This window comes from Lygodium microphyllum, chromosome 3 (genome assembly GCF_053477565.2).
Source record: "Lygodium microphyllum isolate KBCC chromosome 3, Lygodium_microphyllum_v1.1.10, whole genome shotgun sequence".
Taxonomy (NCBI): Eukaryota; Viridiplantae; Streptophyta; class Polypodiopsida; order Schizaeales; family Lygodiaceae; genus Lygodium; species Lygodium microphyllum.
The window spans coordinates 12,882,281-12,897,290 of NC_141137.1; the positions used below are offsets into that span (position 1 = coordinate 12,882,281).

Sequence of the window (15,010 nt, forward strand, 5' to 3'; positions counted from 1 at the left end):
ATGAAGTTATAAATGCCCATCATACAATACAAAAGAATAAATGAATGTAATGTCTAAAAACTATAAGCATCATCACTGTCACGATTAAGGCTAGAAGCCACCCCCTCTCAAACTGGAAGGAAAAACAAGAGGGAAGCATTCTCTCCCTGGCAAGCTGTTGGAGTCGTGATGGGCAATTAAGTCCGATAACTGATATGATGGGCCAAAAGGAATACCACACAGTTCGATTCAAGACAGAGACACGAGATACATTTCTCCTCCCAGCCTTGCCTAGTTAATTGATGGCAACTCACATCATGATCCGATTGCCAGCCGTCAATTCTTGGTGAGTCCTACTATTCTTAGACTCTCTTTAATTCTAGGCTCCCCTAAACCCCGTTCACGTGCCCAAGGCCCCCGAACGGTCATCCCTCGTGCCTGTTTCCCGTAATTTACCTTATTTATGTAACGTTTCCTTCCCCTTAAGAATCGGTTTCGTCCTCAAAAACGATACTTCGAAGGTCTAACTATAAATTGGAAAACATTTTCCTTAAGGTACTTACTCGCTCCGATGTTGAGCTTTCTTCTGAACAATCTTTCCATTTGACCAAACATTCTTGATAAATAGTATTCCTTGTTTGTCTGTTACGAACATTTAATATTCTTTCTGGTTAATGTGGATTAGATTGGTCATCTAATAACTCCTCAATGTTATCATTTAGAATTAGATTATCCAAATCACCCAGCTTCTTCCTTAACTTACTTACATGAAAAACTAAATGTATTTTACTACCAGAAGGTAGTTGGAGCTTGTAAGCTTGTTCTCCCACTTTTTTAAGTATTGTGAAAGGACCACAATACCTGGGTAAAAGTTTTGGACATTGTCCCGTTTTCATGGTTTTAGTTTGTTCAGGCACTTTAAGATAGACCGATTCTCCTTCTTCAAAGGAGATGTCTCTTCGGTAAGGATCTGCATAAGCTCTAGCTCAATTTTGAGCTTTCTTAATATTTTCTTGAGCAAATTTTAACATACTATTCATATTCTCCAAAAAATCCTTGGCTGCCTGAGCCTTTTCCTTATGCAGTCCTATTGCATGAGAAGCTCTGGGCTGAAACCCATACATTAACATAAATGGACTATATCCAATGGAAGAGTGCTTGGCACTATTATATGCAAACTCTGCTATCGATAGATACTCTTCCCAATTAGTTTGTATTTTACTTACATATGCCCTGAGCATATCTTCAAGGATATGGTTAACCCTTTCAATTTGCCCATCTGTTTGCGGGTAGTCCGCCATACTCATGCTAAGTTTAGTATCCAACTTCCTAAATACCGCACGCCAAAATTGACTATCAAATTTTCTATCCCGATCAGAAACTATATTTGCCGGAAGGCCATACAATCGGTATATATTCTCTACGAACAATCTAGCCAATTCTGGTGTTTTAACATCAGTTGAAGTTGGAATGAACCTAGCCATTTTGGTTAACCTATCCACAATCACCCACACAGAGTCGTGCCTCCGTGTTCTGGGTAATGCAACAATAAAATCCATGGAGATACTCTCCCATTTTCCCGAATGAATCTCTAATGGATGGAGAAGTCCTCCCATTTTCAATCTTTTAGGTTTATTAACCTGGCATTTATTACATTTGACCACATAGTCAAGGACGTCCTTATTCATTCCAGGCCAATAGAACTGCCTTTTAATAAGACTATAAGTCTTATTAACTCCTGGATGTCCCGCGCTAGGGATATCATGACACTCAAAGACTATCTGGCGTCTTATTTCTTTATCTTTCGGAACACATACCCTATCCTTGTAGAGTAAATAACCATTATCAATGGTAAAATTTTTCCACTTAAATCCGGTTTGAGCAACCCCGATGCTCCATTTCCTTGTTGAACATCCTCAGATATTCCTTCCTCAGTGGAGGCGCTTCCATTTGAATCCCCATTTTTTATTGCTTCCCATATATTGGAATATGCCGGATCAACCTGACATTTTCCTTTTAAAGATTCAAGCAAATCGGAAGTGAAGTGAGTAAAACTCAATTCATTTATGATAGGCATTCTACTGAGTGCATCAGCTACTATATTATACTTTCCTTTTCTATACCTTATCTCATAGTTGAACTCTTGGAGGAGTTCGGCCCATCTAGCTTTACGCCCTTGTAGATCCGGTTAGTCATTAAGCCACTTAATGCTTTCATGATCCGACAAGATCAAAAGTTTGGCACCGTATAGATAGTGCCTCCATTTCTTCATTGCATGTACTATTGCATACAGCTCCCTCTCATAAACAGAATAATTCTGTTTTGCACGGTCTAATTTCTTGCTTTCAAAAGCAACTGGTCGACCTTCTTGTAATAAGACCGCGCCTATCGCCTTGTCACTGGTATCGGCTTCAACCACAAACAGTTTATTGGGATCCACTATTAATAATATTTGAGCTGTAGCAATAGCTACCTTAAGTTTTTGAAAACTTTCATTTTGGTCTATTCCCCAATTAAAACTCTTTTCTTTCCCTTTAAGTTGGTCTGTCATTGGAACACCTATTTTGGCATAATCTCGAATGAATCTACGATAAAATCCAAATAAACCTAGGAAGATCTCCAGCTCTTCCAAGTTCCTTGGAGATGGCCATTGAATAATTGCCCTTACTTTTTTTGGATCCATCTTGATTCTCTCTTTTGAGATAATATGCCCCAAATATTTGACCTCTTGTGCGAAGAATTCACATTTAGTTTTCTTCGCATAAAGGGAATGTGTTCTTAACAGTTGGAATACTGATTGTAAGTGTTCCAAATGTTCTTCTCTTGATTTACTAAAGATCAAGATATCATCCAAGAAGACTAGTACAAAATGTCCTAGATAGGAACGTAACACACTACTCATCAGCTTCATAAAGGTAGCTGGTGCATTAGTGAGGCCAAAAGGCATCACCAAAAAATCATAATGCCCGTATCTAGTACGAAATGTTGTCTTAGAAACATCTTGTGCCTTAATTCTTACTTGGTGATAGCCTGATCTTAAATCTATCTTTGTGAAGAATTTTGCCCCTTGTAATTGATCAAAAAGATCTTCCATTCTGAGCATAGGAAACTTATTCTTCACCGTTATTTTATTAAGTGCTCTATAATCAACACAAAGTCGCATAGAACTATCTTTTTTCTTTACTAATAAAATTGGCGAAGCCCAAGGTGAATTACTGGGTTGTATAAACCCTTTATCAAGGTAATCCTTAATTTGTCTTTCAACTTCTTGGTGTTGTGTTTCACTTAATTTATAAGGTGGCTTAGAAATAGGGTGCGTATCCTTATTTGTGTCAACTGGGTGATTTATATCACCCCTATCCGGTGGAAGGCCACTTAGTAAATCAGAAGGAAACACATCTTTAAATTCATCTAACAAAGCACTTAATTCATTATTTACATTCAACTCACAAACATAAGAAAATTGTTGCTTTATATTACAGAAAGTAAAAGTGTTTTGTACTAGAAGAGACCATAACATATATACCTCACAAGCTTCTTTCTTTATCAGCTTCTGAACCTCAATGGAACACAATAAAGGATTATCAAATACTTCATGTTCACCTTGAATCACAAAAGTCTTACCATCCCTTTCAAATTCCAATGTATTATGATGATAACTACGTTTTAAGCATGGTTTCAATCCCCATAGCCACTCCCTCCCTAAAGCAATATAGACTCTTTCCATATTCATAATTTGAAAATCAAGTTTATCTTTATATCCTTGGATCTCAATTTCCAAATTGAATACCATTGTATCCCATATTTTATTATCTTGACCTTGCATCATACGAACAACATATTGATGCCCACTCTTTTGTTGGGAAAGTTTCAATTTTTTGACAAGTGCATAATTTATGAAATTGTGGGTAGCGGAGTCATCAATCATGACTCTAACCCTCTTTCCAGCTATCAATCCATGCACTCTAACTAAATCATATGGCCCAAAGGTAGGCTGCCACATAGAAGTTGACATATAACACCTGTGTTGTACATCCTTGTGCAAAACCTCTAAAGATTTATACCTTTCATGCCCCTTTAATTCTAGAGTCTACATTACATGGATTTGTTTTTCTTTTTTCTTGCCCTTGTCCTTATCATTTTCTTTATCTTCCCCCTTTTTCCTTTGAGGGCAATTCCAGGCAACATGGTTAGGGGATAGGCAATTGAAACACAGCTTTTCTTTTTTGGTCTTATCAAAGTCATCTGGACTTAACTTTGACCTTACATATTGTTTCTTTTCAAAAGGTTGTTTCTTGCCCTTTAAAAATAGCATTTTCCTTTTAAATTTACCTACAAATTTTGAGGTTTCCAATTCCTTAATCTTGGGCTCCGTATCAATGAGACTAGTGAGTGTACCTGGACGCGTACCATCTTCATTGATTAATGCAAATTTAATTGCCTCTTCAAGCGTCTTAGGTGAACTGCTTTTTATTTTCTTTTTACAAGCCTTATCTAGTCCCCTAATGAATCCTCATCTTTTGAAATTCATCTATTCCTTCCAATTTGAGGATTATCTCACAATATTCCTCCAAATATGTCAGCAAGGGTCTTCCCTTTTGTCTGACATAATCCCAATCTTTCCAATTTCTTTCCATTTAATTTCCAGGAAAAAATTCTTTCAAAAAGACCGATTCAAAGTGAGCCCAAGTTTCAGGTATTTTATTTGCCTCCTTTAAAGTTCACCACCATTTATACACCTTTGGCCCCAAAGTTAAACTAGCCTCCAGCGCTTGGAGATGTGGTGGAGTATTTTTAAATTTGAGCAAATCTTCACATTTTAAAGAGAAAATTAAAGATAGTGTCTTTATTTCTATCTTTTTCCTCCCCGTAAAACTGAGGGGGTTTCATATCTTTTAAAACTGGATTATCCCTCAACTTGTGGTGGGGTTCCTTAGGATCTCGCATACTCATATCCAAATCTTTCGATGAAGATGGGCTATCCGAGGTTTCTATCTTATTTTTATCTCTTTCTAGTAATAAAGTTATTTGAGATTTTATTTCGGTGAGTGTTTGAGTTAAAAATTCCATTTGAACCCCCTATGCCTGCACACGAGCAGTTAGATCATCAAATTGTTCTCGTGTGGCAAAAAATTCTTCCTACTGTTCTTCTTGTATCTCCGTGTCATGGGGATCTACCATAGGGTGGTCCCCAGAACTAGAACCCTCAATTACTCCCTCTTTCCCTTTCTCTTCCATTAATACACTGCAATTGGAAAGCAAATATAAGAAATTTGCGTACAAAGTAAAGTACTTCCCTGGTTATAGTGACAGGGCAACTGTTGCTAGTTTTAATAATAACCCCGAAGAGAGAGGAATAATTTGTCTTTCTCGAATTGAGACGGTCACGCTGGAAATGAAGCTTATTGGCAGAAACAGCTAGTAAGAAGGGAACTAAATATACCCCTTCTTAATGGTCACGTAAACCATCAATACGCCTTCCCTGAATTTGTTCTCTGCCCAACCTGTACTTGTCATACAAGTGTAGTCGGAGCTGGTGACAGAGATGCTAGATGATAGTGAGTAACCTGCAGTCGGAGCTGGTGACAGAGACGCCAGACGGTAGTGTTGTTTTTTTATTGATAGCGCCTCACGAAATAAATGATGTCCAGAATACAGGTGGTAAGCGTGTGAGGCAGCGTCTTCACACCGGATGACGGGTGACGTGTCGGAAAACAATTTTACATCAAATTTAATATAACGTGTCATGTGGGCGCCGGGAAAAAAAAACTTCACGCATAAACAGAAGCGAGACACGGCGGCTCTAAAGAGAGAATGACCCGACGACAATGAAGAAAGGATCACCCGACGGCTCTGAAGACGGAGGATCCAACGCCTGCTCTGGTACCAGTATTAGAGTCGTGATGGGCGATTCGGTCCGATAACTGATATGATGGGCCAAAAAGAATACCACACATTTCGATTCAAGACAGAGACACGAGATACGTTTCTCCTCCTAGCCTTGCCTAGTTAATTGCTGGCAACGCACATCGTGATCCGATTGCCAGCCGTCAATTCTTGGTGAGTCTTACTATTCTTGGACTCTCTTTAATTCTAGGCTCCCCTAAATCCCGTTCGAGTGCCCAAGGCCCCCAGACGGTCATCCCTCGTGCCTGTTTCCTGTAATTTACCTTATTTATGTAACACAAGCTGAAGAAGTAGGGGAGAGTGTACCCAAGCCGATCCTGGAAAGCAGGTACGGAAGAAACAACCGGTTGACCACTTTGGTCAAAATGTCAACAAAATTATCTGATGAAGGCACAAACTCTAGACGAATAGTGCATGGCGCAACCTACTCTCTGGAAAAGTGAATGGTGTGAATGGAAGTGGAGAAGCAGTGGATGAATGTGGTGGGATAGATGGGTTTTGAAAATGAGGCGTATGAGATGTAGATGCATTTTATTCATTTTTGTCATTTAATAATTGAAAATGAAAATGTGAAGATGATGATACATCATACAATGAAGAAAAAGGAACACCAAATTCATTCTGGTTTTGTGAAGTCGACGGAAAAGAAGAAAGGGTAGAACAAGAGATACCTGGATTTTTCTTATAATCCCCATGACGTGTGTTAACATACAGGAATTGGTCCTCAAGAGGACCTTTTCTATAGTCAACAGACTAGACTCTTTCTTCCACATGACCTCTACCATAATATTGCAAAGCAGAAGAGCTAAAAGAAGAAGGAACAAAATACGAATCTAAAGTACCTTGAACCAAAGTGGACAGAAGAGGATGAAAGAAAGGAACATACACAAGGTCTTATTCTCCAAGAGGGGGGCCCATCCCTAATGGAGGTCTCAACGGCCCTGCAACATCATCAGATTTATACGCAACATCTGAAGAGAGAAATTCATGCATACCTTCATTTAGAAGCTTTTCTTGAAGAGCAATCATTCAATCGAGCTCCTCAATCTTCTTTCGTTGATAAGCTATGATCAGTTTTAGTATTCTTTAGAGGTCAGCTTGCCTAGCTTTTCTTCCATGTAATCAGAAGTGTCTTCCACCATATCGGAACTTTGTGGAGCAAGCTGATCGGTCCACCCTGGCTCGGTTCTCGGTATAGTTGATTCTAGAGACTAAATCGATGTTGTTGTGTTCGAACTCATTTGAACATATTGTTGTTCTTGCTTCTTGTGTAGAGCTTTCAGATCAAAGGCCTAGATTTCTCAAAGAGTACAAGGCTTTGATACCATGTAAAAAATACCATAACACAGAAACATAAACGGAAACCGTACGACAAAGCACAGACTGATAAAATAACACAATTAGAGTTAGAGTAACTCAGAGACAATGAACACAGTAAATAAATAAAGTGACATAACTACTGAATAATACGATGCTCATGTAGCAAACACACTATGGAGTGAATGAATATTGAACCTCGAACTCCTGTACCTCAAGGATCAAGGCAGGGATAATGAGCTGGAGAGTGTGTCGTACTCCGAACAGATCCAGAATCGCAGCAAGGCAACCTCCGAATGTCGAACACCAGCAAACGCAGCATTGAGAAGCTGGATCTGATGCAGACAACAGTGAGAAGAGAAAAATACTAAAAACGCAGGCAACATGTGAGAGAAAGATGAAAAACGTGGGCAGAATTGCGTGCAAGAGAAAGAAATACTAAAAACGTAGGCACAACAGCCTGCAGGAGAGAGAGAGACTAAAAACACAAGCAACACAACTGTGATGACGTGGCAGGCTGTACAGTAGCAGGTCTGCACAGGAACAACAGTTGCCTAGCTGGAAATCAGGCACCAACTGATGGAGACAGCAATGGACAGCTTCGGCTAAGATGTCCTCGGAGAACCGGGTGTGGGCAGCAAGCTGAAACACCTAAAATCTGCAGAAACGAGATTATGAAAAGAGTGGAAGGTTGGCTATCTATTTATAGAAAATTAGGGCTTAGATCCTCTCCCACTTAACTCTCTCGACCCACTTCCCATTTTAGGGTTTTGGCTAAAATAAGCCTAAAATAAGCATGTTTTGGGGGTGTTTAAGTTTCTAAGTGCATTTCTTAGCACAACACCCCATTGTGCTCATGTCCTTTGACAAAGTCTAACCACTTTCACATAAAAACTAAGTTATGCACTCAGCATCACCCATCCTTACCCATCCTAATTGGTGGACTTGCAAATCCTTGAACTCTCAATCAAGTCTCCAACTTTTGATACATCTGAAACTCTAAAAATAAATACACCAAATTAGGTACTCCGCTTTGACTACTAAATTATGTGTGGTCAAACTTTGAAAGTTGTCACTCTAAGGCCTCTTACCCATTCATCATACTTGATAATTGAAGTAAGATCTAGTGGCCTAACAAGCCAACAATCCACCCCCCAATTGAAGGAGGCCTGCTTTTCATGAGTATCATCATCTCGACAACTATGTGACAAAAATCAAAGTAATCTGTGGTTTCCACAATATTTATTTTACTATTTTTAGCACTCACTTTGCTTAGTCAATCTGTGATGTCCACAACATTTATTTTGCTCTTTTTTAGCACTCACTTTGCTTAGTCAATTACTGAAGGAAATTTGGGTGTTTAATTTCAAAAAGTTAAATACATGTTGCAAGAACTAGGTATTCATGTGGCAACTACCTGGTAAAAGACAGAGCATCTAAACGGGTGTTCTGATCTAAAGGCTGAAAGAAACTTGTTGAACCTTGAGTGAAGCCTAGGACTCCATCTAGACCCATTTTTGCTTGTGATAAGTATGGCATTCAATAAGGGATTTATGCTCCCGGAAAGGAATATATGGTCTTCTTATGCATATTCCCCTTCACCAAAGAAAGGCACATCTTTTTATACCAAGACCTTGGGCATGCCTAGTGGGGTACTTAGGATGAGGGTGTATGGTTCTACTTGGTTAGCCAAAAGGTTGCAAGGCCAAATTCTATGTCATCAGGTGAAAATAAGAACCAACATCTAGGTTGATAATTCAGTCGATGGATCCTTGAAATTACAGTTTTAAATATTTCTTAAAAGATGATTTCCTCATTGCTTGCTAATGGGTTGTCTTTACAAACTTTGTGAAACCATTACCAATAAAAGAAAGCACTTTGAAAAGTTAGAAACACTCAATAAGAAGTGATTGTAAAAATTTAGCTTTGTGATCTCATTTACCAAAAACAAGGAGGTGCATTTTACTGCTAAGCAATGTGATAGCAAGCTCGTTAACAGCACTAAAATTGCAGGGTAAGTGGGTGCAAAGTTCATTGATAGGCACCCAAGCTCAACCTGTTTGATCATGTAGCTTTCAACTTAGAGTACAACAAATAGGAATTAGCAGCTCAAGTGAGCCTCATTTTAGGGCATCGACCCAGCAATAATGTGTCGATCCATAGGGAAAAGCGGTCACACTTCTATGAACAATGTATGGAACTAGTAACCATTGTCAATTGATATAGCATGGCTTGAGGGTAAGAAGATCTTCTAAGATGACTTCAGTTTCCTGCAAGATAGAGTTGGGCCTTCCGAGTCACTCATATCCTTGTATCCATTTAGATCAAAGTGCTGTTGATTAGGATAGCTAGAGCACTCTCCTGCCAACAATTTCACTGATCCTATCCACACAACCTCAATCATCCCACCACATAATTGCCGGCTAGGCTTCAAATGTGACTATCTAAGGTCAACTCAAAAATGGCCCCAAACCACATAGAACTCCAACAACACTTACATTAAAACCATCAACTATTGCAAAGACCATCCAATTGACCCAAAACAAACACAACTTCTAGTTCTTCTGTCATCTTTAGCTCAAAACTCCAATCTACATGCTTTTTTGTGAGAAACAATCAATGTACAAAGCAGTTGAACACTATAGCAAAGTGCAGCCTATAATGTTTGAAAGCACTCGTGAAAAAGATCGTATTGAGGTCTATACACTGACATGTTGTTACAAGAGATTTGTGCAGCAACCTCCTGAAACAAGTGTATCCATCAAACACAATTGCGAAGTTTCCAAATAGTCCAGTGTCCAGAAGCCAACCCAAGCAAAGAACATAGCATAAGATTTTGATCTATATGGGAACAAACCAAAGATCCAAGAAATGCGCCAAATCTAAGAGGAGGAAAGACAAGTCTGAGAGAAGCATAGCCTCTTTGAATCTGCTCGAACATCGTGGGCAGCTCCAAAAAGTATGTGGAAATATCTGAATGGAGGAACCACATCTATGACATGTAGCAAAAGTGGTCTTTCTGGTGGCAAGCATCATACTGGAAGGGACAGCAATAAGCATACATCTACAAAGGAAGAGATGTCCTTTAGCAGCCATTTGGTGGCCCAAACTTCAGAGATTCTACGATACCATTGAACCAGAGGATCTGTACTATGCCAAAGTGCACTGACATGCTCAGATATTAAGGCTAAGGTTGCAATACAGCATACATTCTCTTGGCTGTCATTCCATAAAGAAAGTCCTTGCCATTGTATGGAATGCTCCAGTCATTTCCAAAGTTGAAAACAGAAACCGGCTAAAAAGGACAATCATATTATGGATGAGAGTCCAAAGAGGTAATGATGACCCAAGATATACACCCAGTGACCTTGAAGAAAAGACACACAGCCTTTCTTGGTTCAGCAACAGCCAATAGCAGATCAAATCTTGCTCCAATATAGATCTGCATGAACACACATAACCACACACATTCTTCTTTTGTTAAACCAATGTTCATTAACTCATAAAGTCAAAAATGTACAAGGAGAATAGATAAACCATCCAAATCACCACCATGGCACCAATCATACAATGATTGCTGCAGTAAAAGTCTAACGTGGACCTAAGGCTGAAATAACTGGTCACCCATAAAAGTGTGGTTCAGATGAATCTAAAGACTCCATAGAGCCCAATACTTGACCCAATGCATGAACAGGGAGTGAGAAGACAAACAAGGAGACATCCCTCTAAAAAACCTTTCAAAAAACCCCCCAAAAAAAATCCAAATCTTTGAGCCAAAAATTGGGTGTGCAATTTTCAAGAAAGACCATCCGAAAATGCTGTAGTTTGTAGGTCAAACCAAAGTAGATGCAAAACTGTCCCATTTGCACGTAAGTATCAATGCCAGAAGGAAGATACAATACCATTCTTTGCAATTTTTGTCCCACAACTTATATTCCCACAATACATCTCCAAAAAAAGGGGCCTTACTTCAGAAGCAATTTGTTTTTCCAAAATTCAATCAGATTGGATTTCCACTACCCCAAGGATTTATCATAGTGCTTACACACATTAGCTGTGCGCACACACGCACACACACAGAGGGAAGGAGAGGAAAAGGAGGAACAGGAAGAGGAAAGGAGGAGGATCATCAAGAAAAGGAAGGAGAACCACTCTATGAGAGGTCAAGGAACAAGACATGAAGGACATCCTCCTATATCATGGGTGAAGCAAAATGCAACCACCCATCATGGAGTGATGGATATGCAAGTATAAGTATAAGACATTGAATAGAACAGATAAGTCAAAAAAATTATAGAGCAATATAGCCAATACACTGGGCATTAACTGCTTTGACTTGACTGTAAACAACTTACATGTAACATCTTTCTCATGTCCTCGGTATGACTCCAGCTCTTTCAATGTTCGAATGTCATACAGCTGCCCTCGAATATCAGAAATTGAATACTGTAAGTGTGCATTATGCCAGATTAATCTAATTAATGGCATTTTTCTTCCTCACGCCACTTACCTTGATAATTTGATCCTTGGAGGCTGTGAGTACCCAATTACCATTGCTGTTCCACCTTACAGAGAGAACTACAGTTTTATGCCCATGCCTGAATGGAAATAAAGTAATAAGGCTTAGTCACCTCAAACATACATAGGAAATTGTAGGAAAACAGAAAGAGTTCTTTATGCCAAATCAAACTTGAGAGATGAAGGATATAAGAACAAACAAAGTAAACAGCTCTTTGTCAGATTTGGCATCCCACAATTTCACAAGACTGTCCTTCGCACCTAGCCAGAATTAGGATGCCGAGATGTCAGTTATTAACAGGAAGCATCATACCAAATAAGAATCGACTCAAAAGGTATTTGTGGGAGTCACCTGAAACCAGCAGAGACTTCTGAGGATGCCAGTCTACGCTCTTCACATCCCAACCATGTCCTGTACAGTGAACATAGCCATAATCAAATGTCTAATTCTGAGCCCAATTCTTTAAAAGACTGCATAATTCAAAAGCAAAGGTCAATCCTGTCCAGCTAGGTTTTGTCTTCTAATCACCTAGCAAACAAAGATACAGCAGATACAAACATTGGTCGGTTGTATTTGTTGGCACAATTGCAGTACATGTAAAGATAAAACACACACACACACACATATATATTACATGTGTGTGTGTGTGTGTGTGTGTGTGTGTGTGTGTGTGTGTGTGTGTGTGTGTGTGTGTGTGTGTGGACACTAATCACCTTGAGAGCAGAGCATGCAAGTCTAATTCCCCTAATACCTATACTGGAGACTTAAAAGATCTTCCAAATAGTGACGAGGAGGTTATTTCAGAGGCACTAGCCAGCAACAACACCAAAGAGAAGTTAAGGGAGCGCAACATACGATGGGAGTATAGAAGAGGAGCATGAGATGAGAGAGGTGGCTTACAATTCTTACACAGGCTTATTGTTGACAGTGATGCCTCAAGTAAAGGAAGGAGGCTAGAGTTTCTACATGCAGACAACTAGAACAGCAGTCAACCTCTAGCTCAATGACTTTCTCATGGCAGTAGTCGAAAGAGAGGAGATTCTAGCTATTCTCAAGGTACTCCCAAAAGGAACATCATTATGAAAGGACAGACTTCAAATTACCTGCATCAAGTGGTTTCAGGAGATTTTCAACCCACGATTCTTCTTGCCTTCCAAATCATAGACACAAGCAGAATGGAATAGATCCTAGCCCGGGGATGGATCAATATCATCCTAGGACAGAAAACAGAAAAATGGTTGAACACTACATGTAAGGAGAGTTTCAGTCCAGGATTCTTATTGCCTTTGAGAAGGTCACAAAATATTGGTAGCACACCAAAAGAGTCCAGCAAAGGGATTGATTTGTCTCATCCTTGAAGGATAACGAAACCGTGCCAGACATTGGTCAATGGTGCCCTACCTCTCTTTAATCGACAAGTTTAGTGCACCTTTAGGGCTTATTAGCTTCCCAAAGTTAATACAAACTAATCTGACTTCATTGTTCCTTTCCCTAACCACCTTGGGAACAGAGCATGCAAGTCTAATTCCACTATTGTCTAGAAGGGAAACTTGAGAGATCTTCCAAGGCATCAAGAACAAGGATTCATTCATGTTAACTTTGTCTGATCATTTCACTTACAGATTGCCACAAAACCAGACACTATTTGTTCCCTATTAGACCTCACTAAAACCATAATAAGGTGGTTAAATAATAGAACTTACAATGCAGATGTGCAAAGACCTTAATGAAGTTTGGTATCTACTTATCAAAAAGATTTAATCAGTCATCTTGTTTTTATAAACAACAGCATGTGTGTATGGAAAGACAATGATTCCTGTCATCTGGGCAGAGAGCTTGAAGAGTAAATTTACATTACAGGGGTGTCTGAGATTCGAACTTTGTTTAATATATGCTGTCAATTATACTATCTTGAATCAGAATCTGAAGTGATAGACTCTAGTAAGACACAAAGAGATTTTGGAAACCTCCTTTCAAACACATTGGAAATACATATACCATATCAAATTTTTCGGCTGCCCTGGACCCATACAGATATCAAACATACAGATATCAAATTGTACATCACATCTTCAGATAGCTATAATCATTGTCTCTCTAATCATTAAAGACAGCCCAAACATTATTCTGGCTGGCAAATGTCACTGATTGGTAATGACAGGAATCCACCTATTGAAACCAATCATTTAAGTTTAAGGACTCAATGTGTCCATGCTTAATATTATGAAGACCAAAATTCATGGATAAGATGCATAAATTAGATTTTTAATTCATTCTCAAAGGATTGAGAAGCAGGAAGCCTGATCTATTTTGTGTCAAATCATAAACTCTGTTCAGCACTGAAAATCAACTGCCCGTGATTTTAATAATAGCAATTTATGAAGCGGTTGCCTGCCAAGGAGCTGATAGCTAGATTGCTTCTTAAAGAAGAAAACAAAGCACAACAACAAAGGTGAGAGAAAAAAAACTATGCAGATTGAGTACCGTGAAGGCATTAGAGATTAAAAACATCCTCTCACCAGCAAGTGAACGTTCTTCTTGGCACCGTGCAAAGTCCCAAACCTTGACAGTAGTATCATCAGAGCATGAACAGAATTTCAGGTCGGTACTAGAAAAGCTGCAAAATCAACTTCTCCTGTCTGAGAATGAACAAATAATAGTAACCTTCCTTTTAAAAAACACCACTAAGCTCAGCATATCAATTCCAAGACACCGACAATGAAAAAGTGTCAACATTATGACAATAGTAAAGTGTGCCAAACACTTCCAAGAGTTAAAACAATATTTTTGTCACCATGATGTGAATTTTTAACTTAATACTATTTGGACAATTAATTGTAAAAATTATGTTGCACATATGTGAGGTGCATAGGTAAGATTAAGTTCAACATGTTCACAATGACAGAAAATTCTAGCTTTGGCAATGGACAATGGCAAAAAGTATTGTTGGCATGTGCCAATGGGGTGTCTAAGTCACATCTTGGTCAATGACATCGAATTTCCCCTTGGAAATGACTTTTCATGTCATGGAGGTTGGAGCCTTTATTGGTTTAATCTCCTAAACTAACATTTGTGGAAAATTTTAACACTTTCATGTTCAAAGAGGGTAGGAATTATTATTGGCTGGAAACAAGTCTAGAGACTGAGTTTGCATGCAGATTTGGCACCTGTTAGTTGGCTAAGTTTAGATGCCATCCAAAGCTGTGTTAATCTATTTCTGGCACATCTGATCATGGACATCTTAATTTTGGGAAGAGAGAGAGCTTGTAGCTTCAGGATAGCAGGGCA

At 39.0% G+C, this 15,010-nt stretch overlaps 1 protein-coding gene across 1 annotated transcript in view; it reads right to left on the bottom strand.

Annotated features, from left to right (window-relative positions):
• The window catches only part of FY (Transducin/WD40 repeat-like superfamily protein), a 107,277-nt gene that overhangs the window by 6,718 nt on the left and 85,549 nt on the right, over window positions 1-15,010 (bottom strand). The window contains exons 8-12 of the mRNA XM_087668484.1: window positions 14,242-14,339; window positions 12,074-12,133; window positions 11,922-11,982; window positions 11,714-11,801; window positions 11,559-11,622 (exon numbers count right to left, since the gene is read on the bottom strand). Coding sequence (XP_087524610.1) covers window positions 11,559-11,622; window positions 11,714-11,801; window positions 11,922-11,982; window positions 12,074-12,133; window positions 14,242-14,339 — 371 coding nt within the window. The remainder of the gene's footprint in view (window positions 1-11,558; window positions 11,623-11,713; window positions 11,802-11,921; window positions 11,983-12,073; window positions 12,134-14,241; window positions 14,340-15,010) is intronic.